This window comes from Nannospalax galili, unplaced genomic scaffold, assembly GCF_000622305.1.
Source record: "Nannospalax galili isolate Female #2095 unplaced genomic scaffold, S.galili_v1.0 scaffold286, whole genome shotgun sequence".
In the NCBI taxonomy this organism is placed as follows: domain Eukaryota; kingdom Metazoa; phylum Chordata; class Mammalia; order Rodentia; family Spalacidae; genus Nannospalax; species Nannospalax galili.
The window spans coordinates 2,562,356-2,590,162 of NW_008359442.1; the positions used below are offsets into that span (position 1 = coordinate 2,562,356).

General features: G+C 42.3%; 1 protein-coding gene across 2 annotated transcripts in view; it reads right to left on the reverse strand.

Annotated features, from left to right (window-relative positions):
- The window catches only part of Eml6 (EMAP like 6), a 332,332-nt gene extending 309,027 nt beyond the window's left edge, over positions 1-23,305 (reverse strand). For both annotated transcript variants that reach the window (XM_029558630.1, XM_017795582.2), the window contains exons 1-2: positions 23,134-23,305; positions 21,646-22,369 (exon numbers count right to left, since the gene is read on the reverse strand). In XM_029558630.1, the coding sequence (XP_029414490.1) occupies positions 21,646-21,842 (197 nt within the window). In that variant the 5' untranslated portion in view covers positions 21,843-22,369; positions 23,134-23,305. The remainder of the gene's footprint in view (positions 1-21,645; positions 22,370-23,133) is intronic.
- Positions 23,306-27,807: the final 4,502 nt, after the last annotated feature.

The window sequence follows — 27,807 nt, forward strand, 5'->3', positions numbered from 1 at the left end:
AAATACCTAGAACACTTTGTACATATTAAAATGAAAATCTATAGAGATCTGTAATTTTTAAATTTAACAAGGTGCTGACTCAAGTACTGGTAACAATTATGTGATCTAGTTGATAGAAATTGGTAATCCTAAATGAATTTCTATACTAAGCGAAATGAAACCATTAATTTATTCACATGTATCTCAGGATTTTTTTTCATAATTTCCTGTCTTCTAAAGGATAAAAAAATAACATTCCATGAAATTAATCATGCTAATGAATGGTAATTTCACTTAGGGTTCAAATAAAATAAGACAAAAACCATGAAATAAATTTAGATAATAAAGTTATAATTCCCCTTACAATTATCACTTTATATTTCTATTTTCGTCATGAGAATTAAGTTTGTTCTTTGTGTGGACTTCAGACATAGGCACTATATTCTCCTAGCCTACTGACAGGTGAGGCTACAGCAGAATATGTAGAGTTGATTATTTGGTTTTCAGTTATTTCACAAACATTTAATTCCTGTATGAGGGGTTTTAGAGGCCCCCACAAAACTAATCTAAGTCCCTACAAATAATTCAAAGATCTCATTGCTGACTTCCTTTATTCTGAATTTCTAAGTTCCTGTTCTGTTGTATATTTCCTGGTTTCTTTTGTCATCATGGGAACATCTGTAGCAGACCTTATTATCCAGAAAGCACAGCTGGCATGCTAAGAAAGATGTCCTTTGCTAGATTTGCTTCCTCTGGTTGAAAAGGTAAAGCGCCTGCTCTGACACCATGAAGACTCAAGCCACTGCCAAGGTGTTTCCTTATGAAAACAAGTGAAGCAATAGCAGTGACATTTGGTGAAATACTGAAATCTTGTGCTTATCTATTATTTATACTATATATTTAATCACAATCACTTTAAAATTATTTAAAATTCTTATGAACTTTTAAGGTTAAAGGTCAAATGAGGATATGTATTCGTTTTGAATGAATACAGGCATAGAAAATCACAGTGCCTGCTCTCCATTCTCTCTGAAGTGAACCTGAATCTGGTGAATCTGGAGACGCTAACCTGGACACCCAGTACGTAATAGGCAGTAACATGTCAGGAAATCTACCAAGTGACTGCTTCCTTAATGTGGCATCTCCAGGTGACCACTTGCAACATGATACTACCCAATATTTCCATTGCTCTATAGAAATTTGAGTCCCCGTTTTTGGTGAGGAGCATGCGCGCTAGCATGCACACACACAGTGAGTTGTTCAGTTAGCTTCTGAGATGCAGATGAAACTAGGACATGGATGGAATTAAATATTCCTATAAACTCAGTCATCTTCCATTTAGAAAATAAAAATCGCAAAGGAAAAAATGGCACTCAGAAAAATGAAGCTCTGAATTCTGTGAAATTTGAGCCAATAATTCAGTCTTTGTAGTGTGATAAACTATAATTAAAAACAAATGCTTTTCTTTAATCTCTTCACTTTATTTCATAAAACACAAACAAAATGTTGTCTGAATCTTAAAATATCAGTATAAAACCAGATAAAGCACAAGCCTGAGCCCTAGATAAACAATAATCAGATATTCAAATCTGCTTTATTGCTCCATTAAAGCAGACAGGTCCTCTTGGTTAAGATCATTTAGGGAAGACAGATAGCTGGTGGTCAACCTGCACCTCATTCACTACTGAAACAGTTGGCATTTTGGAGGTGTGGAATTTCCAAAAATAGGTACTTATGAACAAGATGATTCTTAAATCTCCCAGATCCCAGGAAGCACCTTGCCCCCATCCGAGATAATACAGCCCTCCTTGACCCCACAGGTTCATTCTTACTCAGTGTTCTAGTAATCTGCATTCTGCCCCACACCTCTGGGATGAAATCCTCTTCCCTAACCTCTTTGAGTCCCAATCCTGGTTCATCCAACACCTGCCCGCCTGCCCCCCCGCCCAAAAAAAGACACTTGTTCTTTCCTTGGTTCCCAAGACCCTGAACTTACCCATCTCCTTTCTCCAGTCCCCAGGCCCTTTGGGGCTCCTTCTTCTCCTCACTACTTCGGATAAGGGTATTTCCTGGGGTTCTAGCTTAAGCCCTCATCCTTTTCACTTTGCGTGCTTTCCTTTAAATTCACATATATGAGAACTAGCAGGAGTGTTTCCTCATGGGCACTCAGTTCATGCCTGGGAGATGAAACCCACCTGCATCCATCTGACTACCACTCCTACAAGAGATATTCTCATCTCAATCTCCACCCAACACTACCATCAAGAGAAGCTGAGGCAGGGTAAGGAATGACATACAAATGGTGCAATCAGATTCCACCCTAGGTCTGACTAACTCTGCAGCCCTAGGTCTTTTCAACACATGAAGTACTTTCAGGATACAGATGAGCCAGTGGCCTGATGGGTAAAATGGGGAAACACACTGCCAAGTGGGGATAGAGAGGAAAGAGATATTGATTCTACCTCAAGAAATCTGTGAACTTCAGAGATGGTGGCACTGGAACTATCTCAGATTCAATGAATCTGTCAACAGAGAGACCTGGAAGGACCTTCTAAGCAGCAGAGCTGTAACATGTGGAGTAAGGAGTAGGAGTAAGGTATGACAGGGAAAAAGCTGGGGAGACTAGGGGAACAGCTGTGGTAGATAAAAAGTAGGGTGGGGCCCAAGCAAGGCAATAGCACCAACAGGAATCTTTACACAAGGCAAGGTCCAATTAGACCTAAGCTTTAGAACACTAATCCCAGGGATAGCATAGTGAAGGGATTCCACAACCAAAAACCATTTGGGAAGACTTTTATAATGACTTGATCTTTACTGTTATTGGGAACATTATCATTGAATCTGGTTAAGGTGGTGTCTGCTAGGTTCTCCACTGCCTTTATTGTCTGTCTTTTGTAATAGGTATCACGTGGGGCAGCACCAGACGAATAACTTGTTCCTCAGCACACCCTTTACCACAAGTTATATATCCATTGATTTTCTAGCTCCATCATTCCATCTAGATTTGATCATTGACTTTCTGCTCATAGAAGAGCTTATCTTTTTCTTCACTGAGACCTGAGATCACTATGGATGGACTGGCTCTTATTCCATGGACTGTAATTCCTGCTTTAATTATCACAGCTGTGACCAGTAGAACCTCCTTCAAGCTGACGTCTGTGTCATTTTAACATCGCCCTTTTTTTCTCCAAGTTATACTTCCTAGCACAGGAAGACATTCTGAATTCATCTTGTGCTTTCCTTGCCCCAGATCCAAAATCAGCTTTTTCTCTAAAATGCCAATCTTTATTCGGGGAACAGTGTTTAGAAAGTTTTGCATGTTAGGTGTGTCATTGCTGACATGCCATTGTTTCTCAATCATCTCAATGGACAGAACAAATAAATATCTGTGTGCTTATGTGAGTATATACAGAAACATACACATATCTTTGTATTTTATGGAAAATTCTTTAAAATATACATTTTAAAGGCCTCACAGATCTATTGAATCAGGATCTTTAAGAGATAAAAATAAATATTTAAAAAACAGATATATTATTTTATGCGTATGAGTGTATTGCCTGCATGTATGTGAGTGCACCCATGTTGTGCAATGCCGTGGAGGTCAGAAGAGGGTTTCAGATTCTCCTGGAACTGGAGTTAATGACGGTTTGTAGCTGCCATGTGGGTGCTGGGAATCGAACCCAGGTCCTCTGTAAGAGCAATCAGTGCTTGGTCTTTTTGAGACAGGGTCTCCCTGTAGCCCCAGCTGTCCTGGAACTCACTATGTAGACCAGGCTGGCCTAGAACTCAGATCTACCTGCCTCTGCCTCCCAAGTGCTGGGGTTAAAGGTATGTGCCACCATGCCCATCATAAATCTGTATTTTTAAAGAAGTTTAGCCAGGTTTTTCAGCAGGGAGTGATAGTTGAAGGAAGGGCAGAATTAGGAGGCTACTTTACATAAAAGCTAAGGGTGCAAACTTGGGCAGAAGCTTTATGAGAGGGAAGAGCATCCATGCTGAGGGCTGATGGTCAATGGAGACAAAAGAGGGAAAAGGAAGCACTCAATTTTCCTGCCAGAAACGTTGTGGCTCACACATTGTTATTCACACAGTAAACACAGGCTTATTTAATTCAATAATCCTCTCACTTTTCTCCCGTAGATTATGTAATTTTTAGAAAATAGTTATAAGGGCTAAAGAGATGGTTCATCAGGTAAGAGCATGTACTCCTTTTGCAGAGGACCCAAGTTTGGTTCCCAGCACCCACGTCAGGTGGCTTACAACCACCTGTAACTCCAGCTGCAAATGATCCAACATCCTCTTCTGGCCACCACAGGCACCTGCACTCACAATCACACACAAAGCTTTTAAAGAAAAAGAAAATAATTCTGAAACATTCCAGAATTCTTATCTCTTCCATGACATTTTTGTCATATGGACTAGAAAGAAACTCCCTGAAGGCAAGAAGGATGATTTGGGAATTCATTGTGAGCAGGCCCTCTCTCACAAAAACATAGCCCCACCAAAGTGATTGTGTTCTACCATGCAGCAAAATAGACCTGCAAGGCTTTTTACCACAAAGCAGTATCTGTCAGAATATCTCTTATTTTCCAAAAAAAAGAGAGCTAGTCTTCAAGTGATAGAAGCCATTAAGCTGAAGTGCCTGCTTGCTACCACTGTAGCATAAAACTCACTGGAGCATGAGTAAAATGCATAGAGAAAATGTAAGAAAAGCTAAAAGGAAATGACCCTTGGACATTCTGACTGCCACAAAAGAAAGCTTAAAGTGGCACATCTACAATGCAACCTCTGCACCTAAGGCTCACAGAACATAGAACAAGGGATAAAGAAAAAAATGAGTATCTCAGTTCTCATTAATGAAGCTCCCTCATGCAACAGAGCGCCAGGAACACAAAAGGTCACAAGTGGCCAAAGTGTAGAGACTAAGAGTCTGCAGAATGCTGGTCCTTGGACAGGACTCCTATGTTAAACTAACCTGCCCAGAGCTCAGGGATCATCACAGAAGAGGAGTAAAGACTGTAAGAGCCAGGGAGGAGGTGCATGGCCATATGGAAATAGAGTCCTACAAGCTCCTGGGACCCTGCTCACATGAACCTACAGCAATGGTGTCAGCATGCACAGAACCCACGCAAACTCAGACAAAAATCTAGCATAGAACTGGGGAAATATACAGCTGACTCCAATCTTAGCTGAAGAAATATTCGCAACTGATTACTGCTAGGTGAGGAAGAGCTGATCTTGCTAAAGAGAGAGACTCTAGATAGGCTGACTAGACCTCAGTACATGAACTTGCACTGAGGGACATCTAAGGACACTAACTTGACACGATAGGCCTTAACACAAATGACAATGTGAATCGCAGTTGGGGGGCTATGGGAAGGTGCCAGTGGGGGAGGGGGTATTAAGATTGAGATGTTCTGTATGAAATACATTCACTAAAAGAATTCACTAAAAAAAAACAAAGGAAGGAAGGGAGGGAGGGAGGGAGGGAAGAAAGAAAGCGAACAATCCAGAGGGAAAAAAATCTTCCCAGTGTCTACATAGAAAAAGCAATTGGTCTCTGACCTCCCCACTGCTAAACAGCTAAGGTATCTCTAGATAGTTTTCAGCTCCTGTATAATCTTAATAGAATCACCAACCTATATAGTCCACCATTAACCAAATGTCATTATACAGAGCATGACTGCATGTTCAAAGCTGAACTCATCTTCCTTGATCTTGAATCTCTCCTTGTTCTACTTTATTGAATGAATCTCTTTTCAATCCTCAATGAATCATACAGTGTTTAGAACATGCTGCGCACTCAAAAAAAATTATAAGGTATTTTTATTTTACTAAGCCAATAATTTTTTAAAATTTTATTACTTTATTTAATTTGTGTGGGGGTGGTGAGTACATGTCATAGTATACCTGTAAGGTCAGAGAACAATTTGCAGGAGATGGTTCTCTCCTCCATCATGTGGGTTCCAGAGATCAAACTCAGGTCACAAGGCTTCTTGGCAATGCCTTTACCCACTAAGCCATCTAGATGGTCTTTTTTAAAAATAGCACCCTCTCTCTACCCTAATCTCAGGTCATATCTTGCATCTAGTACAGTGTCTTTTTCATCATTTTCATATCTGAATACTCTTTTATTCTTTTTATTATGAAAATGAAATTATTTTGCTAAGTATAGGCCGGATATATTATAAAATCATAAAATCAGAACCTGTAGCTAGGTAGGTCATAGACCCTAGGGTAGATCCTACTGCTATTATTCTGCTACATGGACATAGTATTAAACTAACAACTTACACTCTTCCTATAAACTAGTGCATCTCTCAACCTTCATCTGAGAAGCTTCTTTTGACAGTAGATGGAGATTAACGCAAAAACCCACAAGTGGTCAGCATGCAGAGAATAAGAGACTGCACTGGGCTCAGCTTTAAATGGGGTGTTTATATCAAACTCCTCCCCACAAGGCTCTAGGATTATCAAGTAAGAGTGAAGAAAGATTGTCAGAGGGAGTAGGTGATCACAAGAAACAGTGTTTTCCAGACACAACAGGGCAGTCACACATACGAACTCACAGTGGTTGGGATAACATGCATAAGACCTGTGTAAGCTCAAGCCAGACAAAGTCCCAGCATAGAAGGGGAAGGTAGGCACAAGCCCCACTCCTAGGTGAGGTGCTGTTGGCAGTTGATAGCTACTGGGAGAGTCAGTTCTCTTTAAGGGTGACTCCTAATCAGGTGACCATGCTCTAGGGTATGGCCTTATAGCCAAGAATACTTGGCAACACAAATTAGACTCAACCGGCTTTTTAAAAAAGAGACAAAAAGTTGGGGGGTAGTGAGATGGTGATAGATCTAAAAGGAGATGGGTAAAGGGGCTGAATATGATCAAAATATATGAAATTCTCAAAGAAATAATAAAAAATTTAAAAAATAAAAATTAATCTTAAAGGAAAAATCCTCAACTTTCCTATTCCTAAAATGTAAAATGGCCTGGTCTGCCCTTTTAAGTCTCCTCACTGATTGCCAGAGCTTATGACTGAAGGTGAATCCCCTAGAGATTCAGCCCCAACCCTCTCCACAGCTTCATCTCCCACAATATACCCTTCATGCTAGCCATGCTGACCTCTTACTCTTTCTCTCTGCTCATCTAAGTTCCAAGCCTTTGCACAAGCTATTTCCTCCCTGGTGCACCTTCCTTCCCCTTCTGTCTTTCTTCTTGTCTGCCAAACTGCCCTTCATCCTTCAAAAGTCACTTTCTTCAGCTTCTTGAACTTCTGCCTTTGAGTTCCTACTTCTGTATCTTTGGATAAGGCTCTACCAGGTCAGAAAATAAACCTCAATTTATGACAGCTGGCAGGTACAACCTACAAGCTATGCACACATCTGGACTTCATTTCCTTCTTGCAAACATTCTGTTATATTTTCAAGTTACTTCAAAGACCACATTTCCTAAGTCATAAGGATGCAAATCAAGACTTTATAATTTAAAAACTCTTCAGCACAAGTCAAAAGAATGCTTCATTCATTGTGTATTAGTTACTTTGCTCACTGTCATGACTAAATGCTTGACAAGAAGCACCTTAAGAGAGGAAAGGTTTGTTCTAGCTCATGGTTTAAAAGATACAGTCCATGGTAGCAGGAAAAACTATGGTGGGTCTAGCTCCTGTCCATGGTGGTGGGACACTGCTTGCTCACATCTCAGCAAATCAAGAAGCAAAGAGAGAGATGCTGGAACTCAGCCAGCTTCCCCCTTTTTCCTGTTTATTCAGTTCAGGACCCCAACCCATGGAATGATGCCATCCCCTGCCCCCCTCAGTCCTCTCCAGAAACAAGCTCACAGGTACACCAAGGTGTGCTATACTCCAGCCCTGGGTGTTCCTGGGGGGGGTGCTTTTTATGTGTCTGGGCATATTGCCTACATATAAGTGCACCTGTGTCACATGGCGATCAGAGGAGGGTGTCAGATTCCCCTGGAGTTATGGATGATTGTTAACTGCTATGTGGGTGTGGGGAATCAAACCCAGATCCTCTGCAAGAGCAGCCAGTGTTCTTAACCTCTGAGCCATCTCTCCAGCCCCCCCCCCCAGGTGCTTCTTAAGCCAATCAAGTTTACAAAATTAACCAGCACATACTGTAAGGTCCATGTCAATATTTCAGTGGAAAATACCTTGCACTTAATGGCTGTATTTTCCATCCAGAACAGTAAAGCAGGAGAAGGAAGTCAAACAGAATTTGGCATCAAATTTAAAAGCACTGTGAATTGATTATTATTATTATTATTATTATTATTATTATTGAAATTTCTTTTTTTTTGAGACAGTCTCCCTATACAACCCAGACTGACCAGCCCAGACATGACTTTTCCTCTCATGTGTGCAGGAATTACAGATGTGTACCACACTCGGCACCAAAAATTTTATTAAATTTTCATTTATTTATTTTATGCATATGAGTGTTTTGCCTGTGTGTACGTAAGTACACTGCATACATGTATGCCTGGTACCCTAAGAGGCCAGAAGAGGGTATCAGATCCCTTGGGACTAAAATTACAGGTGTTTGTAGGCCACTATGAGTGTGCTGGGAACTGAACCCCAGTCTTCTGCAAGAACAATAAGTGCTCTTAACTGAAAACCCATCTCTCCAGCCAACTAATTTTTTTAAAGATTCTGAATGCTCCCTGTCAATGCCAGCTCAAAATATTTTCATAATTTTCTCCTCATAAAGTATATTTTAAAAATTTCTACAGAAATCTCATCCTATATCATACCTCAATAATTCCAACTTATTGGAGATATGGAAAACAAAGAACAAATGAAATATATTAGGCACTTACTGTGCCCAAGTAAAGGTGCTAGGCATGGGTGCTAGTCAAGAAACATGATACAATGGCTCTGTAAAAGTGGGTATGTGCAGGGCTGGAGAGATGGCTCAGCAGTAAAAAACACTGGCTGTTCTTGCAGAGGAGCTGGGTTCAACTCCCAGCAGCCACATAACAGCTGACAATGGTCTGTAACTCTAGCTCCAGCAGATCCAACACCCTCTTCTGACCTCCGAGTATACTGCATGACATGGTGCACTTACACACATGCAGGCAATACACTCACACATATAAAAATAATTTTTTTAAAGTGGATATGTGCACCAAGGTCTGAACACATGGGGGAAAGAAGGGTCTAAAATGGGCTAAATATGTCAGCTAAGGCTTCAAGGAAAGAGGACTTGCTTTAAGATGGGAAAAAAGAAAGACTGCATCAGCAAAGAGGTCATTTCAGGCAGCCAAAATGGCATGATCAGGGATGAGCCAGCACTTCCAACAGGCACCATGGCATGGCCTCTTATGGAAACTGAAAAATTCCATGAAATATCATTTATATTTTCAATTTAAATCCTGTTTATGGAGCTGGAGAGGTTGCTCAGTGGTTAAGAGCACTAGCTGTTCTTGCAGGTGGTCCATGTTCCAATCCCAGCACCCACATAGCAGCTAACAACAATCCATAACTCCAGTTCCAGGGGATCCCACAGCCTCTTCTGTCCTCCATGGACATTACACGACATGGGTGCACTTACATACATGCAGGCAGTACACACATACACATAAAAATATAAAAACAATTTTTTAAAAATCAATTCACAATTAACATAGAATGTAGAATGCTTTAATGATATTATTAAATAGTAATTAAATGTAAAGAAAGCTTATGTCCTAAAATAATTCCCAATTAAGTTTAGAGATATAGCTTCATGGTAGAGCATTTGCCTTGCACGTGAGAGGTCCAGGGTTCCATCTTAAAACAAGTTTCAACCATCAGTCCATTTATGTCCTATAGAGAGAACTTCATACCCAGGAAACAGAATGCCTGGTGCTCCCTTCTCCACGCTGATGAGAAAAGGAATAGTAGAGAACAAATCCCAGAATCCTTCAGTTTCTGGGTTGAGACTAGCAACCTGTCTCCATTTAAGGGAAGAAAGGACTCAAAGGGATAGAGGATCTGGGTGTGGTGACACAGTCCTGGAATCCTAGCACTTCAGAGGTAGAGGCAGGAGGATCTGGAGTTTAAAGTCACCTTCATTTACATAGTGAGTTTGAGGTTAGCCTATGAGACCCTGTTTGAAAAAAGGGGGGAGTGGGGGCTGGCGAGATGGCTCAGCAGTTAAGAGCACTGGCTACTCTTGCAAAGGACTCAGCACCCCCAGGGAATCTGACACCAACTGGCCTCCACCAACATCACATGTATGTGGTGCACTTATATACATGCAAGCAAAACACTCCTACAAATAAAATTTTAAAATGTTAAAGGGGTAGGGGATAGGTAAGATAAAATGCCACTCTATCTCATGACTCACTGTTTCCATACTACACACCCCTTTAAGCTGACTCAATAGTCCCATTTCCAGCAGCAGGGCTAAAACCTGTAAATTCATTTTCAAAACTAAAACTTTGGAAAATAAACAAATCCAATGTCTTGAGTGCAGCTTGACCCTAAACCAGTTCCTCCAAATGTAAATGGCTCTGTTCTACAAATGTGTTAAGTTCTATAAATTCTTCAGAATATAGCACCTTTTTAAATTTTTTTTTTATTTTTATGTGTATGAATGTTTTGCCTGCATGTATGTTGGTGCGCCACATGCATGCAATGCCTACGGGAGTGAGAAGAGTGTTGAATACCCTGGAACTGGAATGACAGCTGCCACGTAGGTGCTAGAAACTGAACAAAGGTCTGCTGCAACAGCAGCCAGTGCTCTTAATTCCCAAATCATCTCTCCAGCCCCAAAATACAAGATCTTTTACAAACACAGAAAGGTAGCCAAAGTCTATCTCTTATAGGTTAATTTTTTTTAATGGTTATTTCTGGATTCCCCACAAAGTTCAGCATCTTCTGGAAGGAATGGGTTCCCTGACAGCAAAATTCAATGACTATGGGAATCCAATATAATTTCACAGGGAAAAATTAATCTTTTCAACAAACAATATAGGTACAACTAGATACTTGCAAGCAAAAGAGTGACCCTGGATCCCTACCTTAAACCATCTATTATCCCAAAATGGGTAATCTAAATGTAAGAGAAAACATAAAATTTAGAAGAAAACTTAGGAATAAGTCTTTATGATCTTGAATTGGATGATGGTTTCTTAAATATATAAAAACATAAGAGACAAAAGAAAAAAATTAGAAATCAAAATTAAAAACTTATGTATCAAAAAGCATCATCAAAAAAGTTAACACAATAGAATGAAAGGGATATTTGCATATATTTAATATAATATTTAGAACATATGAAGAATTGTTTATTTTCACTTTATGTATATGAGTGTTTTGCCTACATGTTTGTAAGTGCACCTGTGTTGTGCAATAACTGCAAAAGCCAGAAGAGGCATGCAATTCCCTGGAACTAGAATTAAGGATAGTTGTTAGCTGCCATGTAGGTAATGGGAACTAAACCTGGGTCCTCTGGAAGAGCAGTCAGTGCTCTTATCTGCTGAGTCATCTCTCCAGCCCCAACTAAATAAAGAACTCTTAAAACTCAATAAAAAGATAAATGAACAAATTCAAAACTGGGAAAGGATTTGAATGGGCATTTTCTCCAAAGATATATAATAAGTGACATAAATTTATGGAAACATGATATTAGTCATTAGGAAATAAATATTAAAACCAAAATAAGATTCCATTTAATAGCAAGTAGATTAGCTACATTTTGTTGCTGTGACAAAACACCAAGACCAAAACTTAAGGAAGAAAGTTATTTTGGCTTATGGTTCTAGAGGTAGAGTCCATAGTAGCCAGGAAGACAGGGCATTGTGGAAGGAGCTGGAAGCTAGCTGATCGCATCTTTATTCACACACAGGAAACAGAGAGCAGGAACAGGGCCAAGATGACAAACCCTCAAAGACCAACACTAGTGATGTAATTCCTCCAACAAGGCTATACTTCCTTTAAAGGTTCCACAACTGGGAACCAAGTGTTCAAAAACAAGAGCCTATGGGGGATAATTCTCGTTCAAACCACAACACCAAGTATGATGGCTGTCCTAGTTTGTTTCTTCATTGCTATGACAAAACACTCTAACCACTACCAACTTAGGGAGGAGAGGGTTTATTTAACTCAGGGCAGAAACTTGAAGGCAGGAGCTGAAGCACAGGCCATGGAGGAACACTGCTTACTGGATTGCTCCTCTGGCCCCCACTCAACCTGCTTTATATAACACAGGCCCACCTCCCCAGGGGAGGCACCACCCACAGTGGCCTAGGCCCTTGACATCACTCCATAATCAAAAAAAGATGCCCCACAGACATGGCCACAGGCCAGTCCAATGGCGGAAATTCCACAATTAAGGCTCCCTCAATCCAGGTGTGTCAAGTTAACATTAAAGCTATCCAGCACAATTGACCCCTTGTCAACTTGACACACAAACACATCACTGTTAAACTATAACCTTTCCATTTCTGGTCCCCAAGACATGTTGTTAACATTAATATCACAATATAAGACAGTACAATCTTAAAAGCTCCACGGTCTTTAAAAAATCCAAACATGGGGCTGGACAGTTGGCTCAGTGGTTAAGAGCACTAATTCTTCTAGCAGAAGACCTGGGTTCGAATCCCAGCACCCACATGACAACTAACAACTGCCCATAACTCCAGTTCCAGGGGATCTGACACCCTCTTCTGTCCTCCAGGGGTGCTGTATGACATGGGTGCACTTACACACATGCAGGCAATATACCCAAACACATTAAATGTTTTAAAAATTCCAAACACTTAAAAGTCTCTTAACTGTGAGATCCTGTAAAATTCAAAACAAGTGCTGTCTTATTTCAAAGGGAAGAATTGGGCACACCTAAGCAAAACCTAAGTCCAGCAAAGTAGCTCAAGGCTGGACATCCAGAATTCACTCACGATTTTCTGGGCTCCAAAAGGTTTTGGCAGCTCCACTTCTCTGCCTCTGTCGTCCACAGCACACACAGCTCGTCTCACAGACCCAAGCCAGCTCCATTCCACACCTGCTGCTGCCCTTGGTGGTCATCCCATGGTCCTTAAATCTCCAAAAAGCTGGGGTCTCCACTGAAATGTAGACTGCAGCTTTACCAATGGCCTCTTCTGGTTTCTCAGGGTGCAATGCCTCAGATTCTCTCCATGACCGCTTCAATCCTGGGTCTCCTCTGCCACTGAGGCTGCACTTTCACCTATGGCCTTTCCTGGCCTCTCAGAGTGACAAGCCTCAGCTGCTCTTTGTGACCCCTTCCATGCTTTCAACACCAGAACCATGCAAGAGACTCTTACACATTACCAAGTCCTGCTTCCAGCTTAAGATGGAGGTTTGGGCCTCCTCTGGGTCAGCTTCTGTGTGCTGACCCTGAGGAAATACCTCCCAGAAGATTTCACTACAATGATGCTGGTCTGTTATTACTTACAGCTGATTTTTCAGCCCCAGCTAACGAGCATCAATTGGCCCAGTAAAGAGGAGTTTTACTTCAGGATCTGGTCTCTTCTTAATCACAGCTGATTCTTCAGCCCCAGCTGACCAGAAACCCCAGATTCTCAATTCAAAATATCACACAAATGGTCCTGATAGCCTCTGCTTCCCTTTGAAGCTTCACAAGCCTGGCCTCCATTGTCTACAACCCTTTCAGCATAACTGTTTCAAGCTCCACAACAACAAACTCTGACCACACAATGGCTTTTTCAGCCCAAAGCTCTAAATGCTTCCACAATCCTCCTAAAAATCAGATCTGTCACAGCAGTGTCCCACTCACTAGTACCAATTTCTGTCCTAATTTGTTTCTCCATTGCTGTGACAAAATACTCTGACAACTACCAAGTTGGGGAGGAAAGCGTTTAACTCAGGGCAGGAACCTGGAGGCAGGAGCTGAAGCACAGACCATAGAGGAACTCTGCTTACTGGCTTGCTCCTCTGGCCCCTGTTTAACCTGCTTTCTTATACAACATAGGCCCACCTACCCAGGAGTGGCACCACCCACAATGGGTTAGGCCCTCCCACATCACTCAGTAATCAAGAAGATGCCCCACAGACATGGCCACAGGCCAGTCCAATGGAGGAAATTCCACAATTAAGGCTCCCTCAACCCAGGTGTATCAAGTTGACACTGATGCTATCCAGCAGAATGGCTAAAATAAAAAAGACAAGCCTTAGCAAGAGAAATTGGGATTTTCATACACTACTGCTATATGCTTGCAAAATAGAACAGCTACTTGGGAAACCAGCTTGGCAGTGCTTCAGAAAGTTAAACATAGACCCAGAAATTCCACTCTTGGGTATTAACTAAGAGACTAGAAAACATGTCTACACAAAGACTTTGTTGGGAGACAGGCTTTTGTCATCTCCTTGTTTTAGCCAGTGCCTATTTGGTTCTTTCTGGAAAAGAAAGAACACTGGGGGCTGGAGAGATGGCTCAGCAGTTAAGAATACTTACTGCTCTTGCAGAGGACCTAGGATTCAGTTCCCAGAACCCACGTGGCAGCTCACAACCATCTGTAACTTCACTTCCAAAGGATCTGACTCCCTCCTCTGACCTCCACAGGCACCAGGCATGCATGAGACACATACATACATGCAATCATACACTCATATACACAAAATAAAAATAAATAAATCTTTTTTTAAAAAGGAACACTGAACTCAAACTTGATGGAAAAAAGACTCTGTTAATTTAAGAATTTTTAATAAATTATGTATTACATACATAATTAAAATTCTATTAGCTTGCAATACCTTCCAGGTTGATCTACTGAACTCTGAAACACAGCTGTGAATTCCTTAAGTTTGCTGCTAGAAATGTAGTCTGGAGATGAGCAGCATCAGCGCCAGCTGGGAGCTGGTAAGAACTGCAGAATACAGCCTCACTCCACACCTACTGACACAATCTAGATTTAACCAAGTGACCCCCCTGCCCCATGCACAATATTTGAGAGCTCTTTGCTCTCAAAACCTTAATTATACTTAACACCAACCCACACATGGCAAACTCAAATAAAGCTACAAAAGGAGTCTGCTGCTGAAAGTGTTTGGTCCATGGACTAAAGAATAGCTTCCAGGTGCTAAAGAGATGGTTCAGTGGTTAAGCGCACTGGCTGCTCTTACACAGGACCCTGGTTCAGTTCCCAAAAGGTAGCTAACAACAATCCATAACTCCAGTTCCAGGAGATCTGACACCCTCTTCTGACCTTCTCAGGCATTGCATGCATGTGGTGCACTTACATGCAGGAAAAACACACACATAAAATAAATATAAATTAAATAGCTTCGCAAATCACTCCATTATATGGGAGGCTGAGTCAGCTCCAGAGGAAAAGGTAGTAAGTAGGCCTTTCCTGCAGTTTCCCTTTTATTGGGGCAAAAATGGTACTTCCTTTAGAGAGATGTTCAGATCCACATCCATGGGGAAAGGAGAGCCACTAGGACAACCCTACTTACAGAACCTGGCATGAACAGGGTTTCCTTTACCATAATGGATTCTACCTGTCTGGCCATTGATTTTGGTGGGGCTGTAGAGGATGGTATACTTTAGTACAATTCTTTCAAGTTACCAGATTATAATCATATTCTTCAGATAAAAATGTGGTCATATTTCAGAATTAAAAATTGGATTAGTACCCTGATAAGAAAAAGTGTATTCATGACAATAGCTGAATGGAATATTTGTGACTGTCTTGGGAAATCTAGGACATATGGCAACAAAACCCAGGAGGCATTTGTGACCTGGTTGTGAACTATGATGACCTTGGTATTTCTCTGGTTATCTGCACCAGAATTCTGGGCACCAATTTTTTCCCACCCTGATGTCTTTGCACATACCCTCTTCTGCCACTACATCTGTACCTGTTGACCCCTTCTTACCTTTCAGATTCCAACTTAAATGTCATCTACCTGAAGAGCTGCTCCAAAAACCTTTTCTAAAGTCACCCCTGTATCCCCACTCAATCCCACACCACACTCGTCCTCACCTAGCACGTATCATCACTGACAGCCATGTTTTCTTCATTTGCTGTTGGCCTCACACCACAAGTAAGCTTCAGGGGCTTCTCTGACACACCTCTTGCCCCTGGCACAATTAGACATCATGTGAGTTTTTGATGAATAAACTAATGAGAAATAATTAAATTTATAGAATAAATAAATCTGAATAAAAGTCAGTCTATAGCTCATTAATAAGAACAATAAGGTCACTTATCAACAGACCACAAGCTTCCATCAGAAGATTTTTCAATTGGGTATAGTAGCACACACCTATAATCACAGCACTCAGGAGACCTAAGGCAGGAGGCTCTCAAGTTGAGCCAGCTTGGGCTATATAGAAAGTTCCAGGCTAGCCTGAACTACATAGCAGGACATGTCTCAAAAACAAACCAACCTTATGCTTCCTGTTCTTGCTAGTGCACGAAACAATGGGATCTAATGACTAAATGACTTAACTTAAATCTATCTCTGGCTTAGAGGCAATCTGTAAAATGAAATTGTTGCCCAGAATGTGATGATTTATATATATGGTGTCAGGTAGAGCGCTAAAGAGCAGGTAGACCCATAGAGATTCAGTCATATCCTCTTCTTTCTCCCCTCCCTCATTCTCTCTCCTCTTTTCTTTCTTTCTTTTTGTGATGCTAAGGATTGAATCCAGGAAGTGTACACACCAGCACTTTACCACTGAGCTACATCCTCAGCCCAGAATTTAATTCTTTCTAGATAGTTTTATGTCCCCATTATTCAAATTGAACAAAGAACTAAAAGTTAAAAATAAAACCATACCTCAAGGCCTTCATGGGAACTTGCTTACAGGACACTCCAGACTCAACCATAGTTGTTAGGCTGTTCTCTTCAAACTCAACAACTTCAATTATATTTGCAGCACCAGATTATATTAATCTGTCAGTTTAGACTCCTAAAATTTTTCAATTAAACACCTTCAGCAGGTGATCATTTCAGATCACTGTTTCAAAGCTAATGTTGTTGCTAAAGTGAACTTGAACATGATTGTATGTCTAGACTGAGTTCCAGCAATCTGTCTCAAGAACACTTGAGGGAAAAAAAAAGGACAGGATTTATACACCAATCAATGATAAATGGAATTACAGAGAGAACACGTTTACTAAGCTCTGGTTAGCAACAGGCACAAAGGCAGGAACCACAGTGACTAAGAAAAATAAGAGGCTGGAAGACAGTGAAGCTATTCCAATAGCTTTGGGCTTTGGAATTAGACCAAACTGGGTTCAAATTCCCATTCTACAGTCAGCTTGCCGGAAAACCACAGACAAGATCCTTAATGCCTCTGTGCCTTGGCTGTCTGGCTGGTAAGCTGGGGTGAGCAACTCCACTTCCCTATCAGGATAGGAAAAGGATAGATGAGATAAATTTGGACACCTATTTAGCTCTGTGTCTGGTGTTCAAGTAATGCTAGCTCGGCTTATATTAAGTTCATTCTCAGCACAAAGGAGCTGTTTACTTGTACAGATGAAAATATTTGGAAAGAATGGTACTAGATATCTCTGCAAAACTTGAGAAGTATATCACATTCCTTGAGGATGGTGAAAAGCCTCATGGCAGAGGTGAGGGCAGATGGAGCTTTACAAGATATGGATACAAACACAGTCCGTGCTGAGCACTTCACTTGCCAGACACTGTGGGTGCTTCTAGGCAACTTCCACAACACCGTAGATATCTATAGCCCACACCTTATAAGTCAGATCTAGGCTGCAGAGAAGGGAGACAATAAATCACTCCAGTATGAAGCATGGAAGCACAGGGTACTCTTACATTATAGCAAGTGGGAAGCACACACTTTATGATTTTTAACAGAAGATAAGGATAGAGTGGTAAGTTAGGGTCCAAGAGAATGGAAAGTTATGGAGTCTGAACTTCTGCTTGCACAGTGAGGAATTGTTCTGGTTTGTATGCATTTAATTAAATGCTACAACAATCATTGAGTACCAACTAAGGGTAAGGCCCACTAAACCCTTTTCAGTGTTGGCAGCTCCACTTTGCAAATAAGGCCAAGAGAGGTCATGCTCGCTGGATGCCTCTAGTAAATTGCAGTGGGGTTCTTCCCATGTGCTTGTGGTAAAAAGTCAGTATCTTTTCCTCTAAAACAGCAGATCAACCTCTCCTGCAACAGAAAGCCAAATAAATAAATAAGAATAAAAAGGAGACCAGGAACTATTCAGAAGTAGCATGGTGATCCAGAATGAGGAGACAGATCTCAAGATTATGAACTGCAGGAATGAGCTAGAATGAATGTGCAGATGACTTTTTCTTTCATTTATTCACTTTCTATCTCATGCTTTTCTGCCAGATGTGGAACACAATTTAGTTATTATTCCAGTCTCCAAAACTTACTGCCCTTGCCTCCAAACCCTAATCTGATTCTTGTCAGTCCAACAGCAAACTTGACTGTAGGCATTTACCTGTCTCATCACAATGTTATCAAAGCTAAAATATGGCATCATTCTCTAATCTGTTACCTGCACTCATTCAAGAGAACAAAACTAAGCCTCCATAGCCAATAAATCACATTATGTCTCACATATCAACATTTTAAAAAATCTGCTTTAAATGCATCGCCTGTCAAAGCAAGAGGACACATGCTGAGCTCTAATGAGCTCTGCCAAATCCTGCATCATTATTAAGGTCCATCATGATCCCAGAGAGCACACAGCCTTATACAATGGAATATGCTATCAATATTTGTTGGGCTGCTTTGTAGCTTAATATTCTAAGCAAAGCTGCAGAAAATAGAACAGTAGCAAGTATATGAATATTCCTACAAAAGTGAAGGACCAAGTAGAAAATTACTGAACTACCTTTGATGAAATCAAGAGTTGTACTATTCATGTCATAATTCAAAAAAAGGGAAAAATATTTTTTGCATTAAAACCTTGGCTATTACAGTCCTCCCTGTTCAATGACACACCAGGTGGAAAAACAACAGTATATTAGGGTATACAGAGAAAGGTTGAAATGCATGCAAATAAAAGATTGTGCATTGTGGTTTCTGTACTGCCTTCACCAGAAAAAGATGTTTACACATGTAAGATAAAGCAAAATGACAGCATACACATTCCAATTTTACAGCTCTTAATTGAATAAAAATCTGTGGTTTGTGGTTTTTAATCCATTGGACTTCATTTTGTTTCAAATGCAAAGACATTTGTCAATGCTAGACTACTCTGCTCACCCGCACATACTCAAACCCAACCAAATATGGAGAATTTCAAGTCCTTTTTCTGAAGTCAGACACACTGCTATGTCAGTGTTCAACCTAGCAATAACCACCTCAAGAAACAGAGCAGAAAATAAACTATACTCTTTGCCTTTTCATCAGTTAAGGCTCTTTGCAACCCAGTTATAACTTCATTCACCTTTTCTTCAAATCCAAGTATTTCTTTAACTGCCCAAGCCAGGTGTCATCACAGCCCCAACAGCCCAGCCGCTTGTCATAACAAAGGTTTTTACTGCAACTCCACCCTCTTCCCACCTTCAATTTCAACAGTGCATTTAATTTTTCTCCCTCTAAGAGAAACACTTGTAATGAAGAATTCAAATCCTTAAAGTAGTTCAGTGAATTGTCACGTTCATATTATTTAACCCCAGGGAATTTTCTGTTTAAATGCCACGCTCTCTCTTCCCCCAAAGGAATACATCTTATTTTAATGTTGTAATGGAAAGCACTGCATTAAGACAGACAGCAAACACATAATGGGTTTAAATTTTTAAACATCTAACCTTTTCATGAGTCACTGTTAATCATTTGCACCTGTGCCTTTAATAATCAGCTTGGCAATTAGTGAGGCAAAATCTACAGGATCTGCAGGACAGAAATAAAGGATGCCCAACCACAAGCCTTACCAAGCCAGGGGGCAAAGGAACGGGGGTTGGGGGGTGGGGGTTGTCTCCTGTGACATAAGAAACTTTTACATGTCAGTTCTGCCAGACCTTGAGAACATGAGAACGTTAACACTCGCAGCTCTCAAATGCTGCGTCTTCTAAGAGTTCAGACCAAAGCTAGGTATGGTGGCTCACACTTGCAATCTAGCACGCTGAGGCAGAAGGATTGCCATGAGTTTGAGGCCAGCCTGGGCTGCATAGTGATTTTCAGGTCAGCCTGGGCTACGAGTGTGATGTGATACCTTGTCTCAAAAACAAAAAATTTAAAACAAACAAAAGTCAAAAGTCAAGATTGTATTTGTATACGTATCTTCTTGCATTTGCAAGTATTGAATTTCTGCCTTCTATAACAGTTTTTCAACTTCAGGTCTCAAAAAGAAAAATCATTCTGGAATACCAATATAAGACTAGCTGAGGGAGCTCATCTTTTTTCTTTTAATTTTTTTTAAAAAAATTATGTGTATTGTGTGTTGTGTGTATTGCCTGCATGTAGGTAAATGCACCGGTGTCGTGCAATGCCGGTGGAGGACAGAAGAGGCTGTCAGATCCCCTGGAACTGGAGTTACAGACAGTTGTTAGCTGCCATGTGGGTGCTGGGATTCAAACCCGGGTCTTCAGCAGGAACAACCAGTGTTCTTAACTGCTGAGCCATCTCTCCAGCCCCAAGAGAGCTAATCTTTTAAATCACTGCTCCCCACTGAGAAGTTAGGACCATTGACGTTATACTACTCAATCATGTATCACATTGTGAAAGGCAATTTTAGAGCAACAATGGCAGTATCTTGAAAAGATGGAAGTTGCGCTGCATCAGTGAACACACACATTTGGAAGGTACAAATATGGTCTCTGTTGGTTGCAGTGTGCCCACAGCAAGTCATTTTCCCTGTTAGCAGAGGTTTATATATCACAGAAATTATCCTCAACTGACAACTGCAGAAAGGGATTCCCTGTGAGCAGCATCTGGACCACACCTAGTTTTGCCACAGGAGATGATTACGAGGGCAGAGGGTGGGTGGTGTCTAGTCTAGATGAGGGGATAGGTCAAAGAACCAAAAAAAATGCCCCCTTTCAATTAAACAGGGAAGACCCTGAAAATGACCAGTGGTGTTGTCCTGAAGCATCCACTACCAAATGTTGACCGTTTTGTGGGCTGGGTGGTAGGCTTTTCTGTTCCAGCAGCTGCCAGCCTGTCAAAACCCAAAGATGTTGTGGAAGCATCCATAGAGTGTGTAAGTATGCTTTTGGCATTAAGACACTGCTGAATGAAATACCAGAAAACACTCCCCACCCACTGCAGAAATTTCCCAGGTCTAACGAATCTGGGATGAAGATTCCAAACTGTCTGTAGCAAAATTTCTTCTCATTTTCAAAAAATCCACTTGCTTGCTGAGGAACCGAGGAGCCCCCCAAAGATGCTGGTTCATCTACTAGTCTTTGCCTAGTTAGGGAGGAAGAGTGTTCGATAGTCACCCAGCCCTTCCACTTGTAGCAGGAATGAACAACAAAAAAGCATCCCAACACTTAACTCAGAGATTTAAAAGCCTCCGGGAAGGATGGAGACCTGTCCCTCCCCGCCTACACCCCCTTCTCCTTATACCCACCCTAGCCCTAGTATCTGCAGTCCATCTCTAATTGCAAGCGGCTCCAGGGAGAATCCTCTATTCCATTGAGCTCTCGGACATGACCCCGGAAAGCCCAGCTGGTCATTCTTCTTCCCACCCTTCCATCCTCCATATTCAACCCCCTCCCACCGCGCCAGTCCACCCCCTTACCTGATAATGTCGTCGTTGTGTCCCAAGAAGAATTTTTGGCTGTGTTCACGGGTGTTGTACACCACCCCGACCCCAGCTACAAAGTAGACCACCTCCTTGCCGGCGGTGTAGTACAGGTTGTTGCGGCACTGGTGACCCCGGTACCCGTACACCCACTCCAGCCGCAGCTGGCAGCTGGGAGCTGTCCGATCCGCCATGATAAGCCGACCCCGCGCGCCCCCCGGGTTCCCGCGCGCAGGTCCGCGGCCCCTGCGCGCCGGCTCTGTCCTCTCCCAGGTTCTGGCTGCGGCGGACCTGCAAAGGCTCAGGGTGCAGCGCCCGGCGCTGATTTCCGCGGCGACGCACAGGCACAGCCCAGCACGCCGGCCGCCACCATCATCAGCCGCTGCCTAGAAGCCGCCGCCGCCGGTGCGTGGCAGCCAGACCCCGCTGGGCGCCCGGATCCCTCCCCCGGGGCGAGGCGGCTTTGGGGACGCCGGCACCCGCGCGCACCTCACTGCACCTGCGGGCTCCGACCCGCGGGAGAGGCGCTCCGGGGGGGCACCCAGCCTTTGAAATCAGATCTCTGCATATCCAGACACGGATTACCCTGTTCGCTAAGTTTGCAGTGAGCAGGGGCTTCACAGCAGGCAGCGGGATTTATTCCGTGACAGGTCTGATTTGACAGGCAGCCCGAGTAAGCTTTGCCATCACCGTCCTTGGATCCGAAACTGCCAGTCTATATCTAAGATGCGAGAGCAAGGAAGAGAGAGAATTTTTGTATAAGTCACCCAGCACAAGAAAATGATCGCTAAACTAAAACCAAGTTGTGGTTTGTTTGTTGTTGGTTTTTTTGTTTTTTTTTTTAATTGACAACTACTCCTTTCTCCTCCATAACCACATCCTTAATTACATGAAATATGCCCTAAACGCTGCTGGCTAGTAGTTGCTGATCTAATTTGAAAGAACATTTGCTGATTCCTCCATAAAGCCAGGACGAATGTGCAATGGTCATTTTTTATTAGATGCTCCAATTAGCTGTCATGTATGTGTTTAAAATCCAAACCCTCCTTGAGCCTTCTTTTCACCAAGAAAACCATAAAGAACTTAGCAGCTCCCTCTAATCAGCAACTCCAATCGTAAGCGTCGTAAAAGATTTTCTGAATCGGAGGAAACCAGGCAATAGGGCAACTGGAAGAAGAGCGCTACCTACAAAAGCTCGTGGTCCAGAAGAAATGAAATAATTAACAAGTGGCAAAAAATAACCGTGTCCCTCTCCCCGGGAAGGTCTGCGCTAGCTATGGGGTCCTGCGGGCTCCGGGGTCCTGCCAAGCCCGGCGGGGGGCGGGCCCCTGGCCCCGGGGACAGCCCCGGCGCGGGTCGCTGCAGTTCCCAGGGATGCCCGCCCTTAGGGACACCCCGGCCCGCGCGCTCCGCCGTCCTGGCGGCTTCCCGCACTCCCATCCCATCAGCCTCGCTCCAAGCATCACCGCTTTCTCCGCCTCTAACCTCTGTTGCTGGCGGCGCGTCCCGGATCCGCTACCGGCAAGAGAAATCCTCAGCCTGCCCTCCCTCCCCGCCCCACGCACCCAGGGATGGGCTTCGTCACTGGGGCGCCGCGGGGGACAAGCTCTCGGTCCTGCCGGGGCTCCGGGGGCGGGGCCACCGCGCGGCGTTTGGGAACCGCTGTGACGGGTTACTAGGCGAGATCCAGGAGCTAGGAAACGGCGACGCCCGCTAGGGCTATAGCCTCCCCACCGGCTCCCTGCCGTACCAGATGCATCCTGGGAATCGTAGTCCTTTGTGCCTCAGCTGATGTGAAGAGCTCGTGGAGTGGACCACAAGTCCCAGGATTCCATGTGCCCGTAGGGCCGAGCTGCTGATGGTGCGGAGCCTGCGGTTTTCCACTAAGGAGACCTCTCACCCTGGGTGGCTGATGTGGTGCCCTGGCGTTCACTAGAGAAACTGGCCCGGGCCGCTGCATCTGTGTGGAAAACAGGGTAGTTGGAGTGCGAAAACTCGACTGCTCTCCTCAGTACTTTCTCTTGCGCAAGTCCCTGGGGGTTGCTGTAGCCCACGTCTGCCTGATTGCAACACTTGATTCACAGTGTTTCCTACTTCCGTTTTTCCTCTTATTCCGATGGGTTCTAACTTATCCAAGCACTGTGCTGACAATTTTAAGTGTTGGACATGTAATCGCACTCTGTCCTATGTAGGGGAATGGGTGCCTTCCTATGGCCTAGTAAGTTAGAGGACCTGGGTATGCGAAGGGTAACCAAATTTTGGAATCGGGAAGAAGTCAATGCTATGAACAACTGACTTTGGCCTTTGGGCACAGAAGCCAGTGGGCCTCCTAAAACTGCCTTGGGTAAACTGAATCCATCAGTATCTTGGTTTCAGATTGGAACCACAACCAACATTTGGAAAGAGATTTCAAAATCCCATTGTATAACGGGCTGCAAGGGATTGATATGCTGGACTCTTCCTTTCTGTGCTCATGAAGAAGTTTATTGTTCTAGTTTGCCTTCGGTTGCTGTGATAAAACACTGATCAAAACCAGCTTGGGAGAGGAAAGGATTTATTTGGCTTACTTGTCCAATCATAGTCCATCCATGAGGGAAGCCAAGGCAGGAACTCAAGCAGAGAGATCAGAGAAGCCCTGTTTGGTGAGTTGTTCCTGGTCTGTAATCAGCCTGCTTTTATATACATTCCAGGACCACATGCCCAGTGGTGACCCACCCACTTCACCCATCATGAAAGAAAACGCCCCCATAAACATGCCCACAGACCAAGCTGGTGGAGAAAATTCCTCAATTGAGGTTCTCTCATCCCAGGTGACTCTACTTTGTGTCAAGTTGACGGAAAACTAACCAAGGAATGCTCTGACCTGGTAGGAAAGGCTGTAGGAGATTCGAAGCACCAGAGCTTGGATGAGCAGTTGTTACCTGCAGCAATGAAGAGAATGCGAATTGTTTTCATCTTTTCTAAGAAAAAAAATCTACAAGTATTAGGTAACATTGTTCTCTAGGCAGTAAAGACACTACCAGAAATGACTTGAAACTGTTTTAGTCTGCTTTCTGTCCTGTAATAAAATACCCAGCCTTGGCTCATAACTCTAGAGACTAGGAAGACAAAGAACATGGAACCCAGCATATGGTGATGAACCTTATTACATCTTGTCTGGCAGGAGGGCATCACATGGCAAGATAATGCAAGCAGGCTAACTCAGGTTTCTTCTTATAAAGCCACAAGCACTATCATTGTGATCCCACTCTCATGACCTCACCTAATCCTAATTAGCCCCCTAAAGCCTTACTTCCAATACCATTAACATATGAATTGAAGATTGACTTTTTAGCATATGAACTTTATGGGACATGGTCAAACCATAGGAGAGACATAATCAAAAATATAGTGAATAGTACCATGCCACTGCCAAATGAATGTTACACATATGATATATTGAAAAGATCAAAGTTTCCAGACATAATAAAAACTTTATGGAAGAAATAAGAAGTATAGATAGAATTGAGATAAATAAAAATAAACTTAAAAACACTCTACCTGGTCCCCAAAATATAGATAGATCTATTTAGAGAATATCCAGCTCAGTGCAAAAGAAAATTCGTATGAACAGGAACTATATGCCTTAAAAGTTAGATTGCAAATGGGCTGAACAGAGAGGTTTGTACTACTTAAACTAATAGAGAACCTTTGAATTTACTTTTTAAATTTTATATTTATTCTTCTGCGTGTGTGGGGGGGGCGGTGCCTTTGTGGGTGTGCATTCCCAGGCATGTAAGTGGAGGTCAGAGGACAAAGTGTGGAAGTTATCTCCTTCCACAATATGGGTCCCAGGGATTGAACACAGGTTGTCAGTCTTGGTGGCAAAAGCCTTTACTCATTGAGCATCTTGCTATCCCTGAAGTCACCTTTGAGGAGAGCATAAAAATAGTAGTAGTCACAACATGAGGTATTTAAAGATCTGAGGTGAGGTAGTGCTTGACATACTACATTAGAGATGGTGGCAATGGTCCAGAAAAGAAGGTACATATTCTGTAGAACATGTAAAAGTATGTTGAAAGGCATCTTCTAATCAAATAAAAATGAATGGACTATGTTCATTTCCAAAGTTTAATAAAGTAAATGATCACTGTACTACTCTACATATTAAATGAGTTGGGTCTGCAACTTAACACTTGTAACCTTAGACAAATAATTAACTCCTCTGATCTCTGATCTCTTCATTTACTAAAGTTTGACAATGCTTGTTTCAAAGAATGGTAGTAAAACTAAAATAAAACATACATGAACTAAAATAAAACATACATGTGAGAAGTTAATTTATAAGGCACAAAACCCCTAATTGCTATATGTCAGTATGTGTCAATTTCTTTTTTAGTGTTTGTATTGATTTGAGAATTTTATACAATTTATTTTGATCATATTTAGACCCCATCCCCCTTCCTCCCAACTTTACTACTATCCCCTGATTTAATGTCCTCTATTATTATCTTTAAAAAAAATTTAAGGCCTATCGAGTCTAATTTGTGTTTCCCAAGTGCTTCTGGGTGTGTGTCTATCCCTCAGAATCTGGTCAACCTATCAGGTAGCACACTAGTAGGAAAACTGACTTTCCCTCTCCCATCATCTAGCAGTTACCAATAGATCCTCACCTAAGGCTGGAGCTTTCTACCCATCTATGCTGGAACCCTGTCTGACTTGAGTTTGCACAGGTCTTGTGCATGCTGTCATAAATTCTGTGGGTTCATATGTGCAACTACCCTGTGGTGTCCAGACAACAGCTTCCTTCTATTCATACTACCTCTGGTTCTTACAGTCTTTCTGTCTCCTCTTCCACAATGACCCCCAAGCCTTGAGGAGGAGAGGGTGCAATACAGGTGTCCCAATTAAGACTGAGAACTCTGCAGTTTCTGATTCTCTGCCCATTGACCATTTATGGGTCTTTGTGTTAATCACATCTGCTGCCAGAAGAACCTTCTCTGGTGAAAGTTGAGAGATGTGCTAATCTATAAGTCAGTTTAATATTGTGTATTTAGCAGAATGATAATAGTAAGATTTCCCCTATGGCCTATGACCTGGCTAACTACAGGTTCTTGGCTCTGATAACCGTGTCAGGTAGGTATGGACTCCCTATTGTGAAACAGATCTTGAATCCAAGTAGAGGGTGGTTCATTACTCCCATATGATTCATGCAACTATTGTACTGGTGAATACATTTTACCAAGTCAGTTGTTATTGTAGCTTGCAGGGTTCACAGCTGGGTAACACTGGGATGATTACCTTTCTCTGCCAATAACATACAGTAACTTCTAGTACTATGAAAGCAAGCCAAGCTTGAAAGCAAGCTTCAAGGTCAGTACCAACTTGATTTCCCCTTTTGTTATATGCCTCAGATATGTAGTATCTTCAGCAATAGGGTCTTACTTGTGAAGTTTTGGTGAATAACCAAGTGCATTGGTAACAGCCAATATTGTTTGAAGGTCTATGGGATCTCTCTGCTCAACTACTCTGAAAGAGGGTGTCCATTTCTGGTATTTGGGCTTTGCTTTTACTATCCTGTGGTGTCTATTAGGACATTGAACCCTTGTTATAGGGTAGCCACTTTTAAACTCTTTTTAGTGTATATGAGTATATTGAAAAAAAAAACTTCTGTCTGGGCATGGTAGCACACTCCTTTAGTCCCGGCACTTGGGAGGCAAAGGCAGGTGGATCTCTGTGAGTTTGAGGCCAGCCTTGTCTACATAGTGAGTTCCAGGCCAGCTAGGGCTACAGGGAGACCCTGTCTCAAAAGGATAAAAACTTCTATAGTAGGTTTTCATATGGCTCCTTCAAAAGGCCTTTAGTGTTAATTATTCCTCCTCTTACTCCTTCATCTGCCCTAACCTCCCATTCTGCACCCAATTAAAGCCGTCCTATCCATCATTTCCCTTTCGCATTTGTATCATTGAATTCTATCTCCCATTATCACACACTCCTCTCATGGCCTCTTATTAGTTTTCTGATCTCTAAAGGTTTTATAGTTGAAATAATCCTATATAAAGATTGAAAGCTAGCATCTACTTATGAGAACATTTGGCTTTGTCTTTCTGGGTCTGAGTTACGTTAGGTATGATAATTCTTTCCAGTTCCATCCATTAGCCTCTGAATTTCATAATTAAT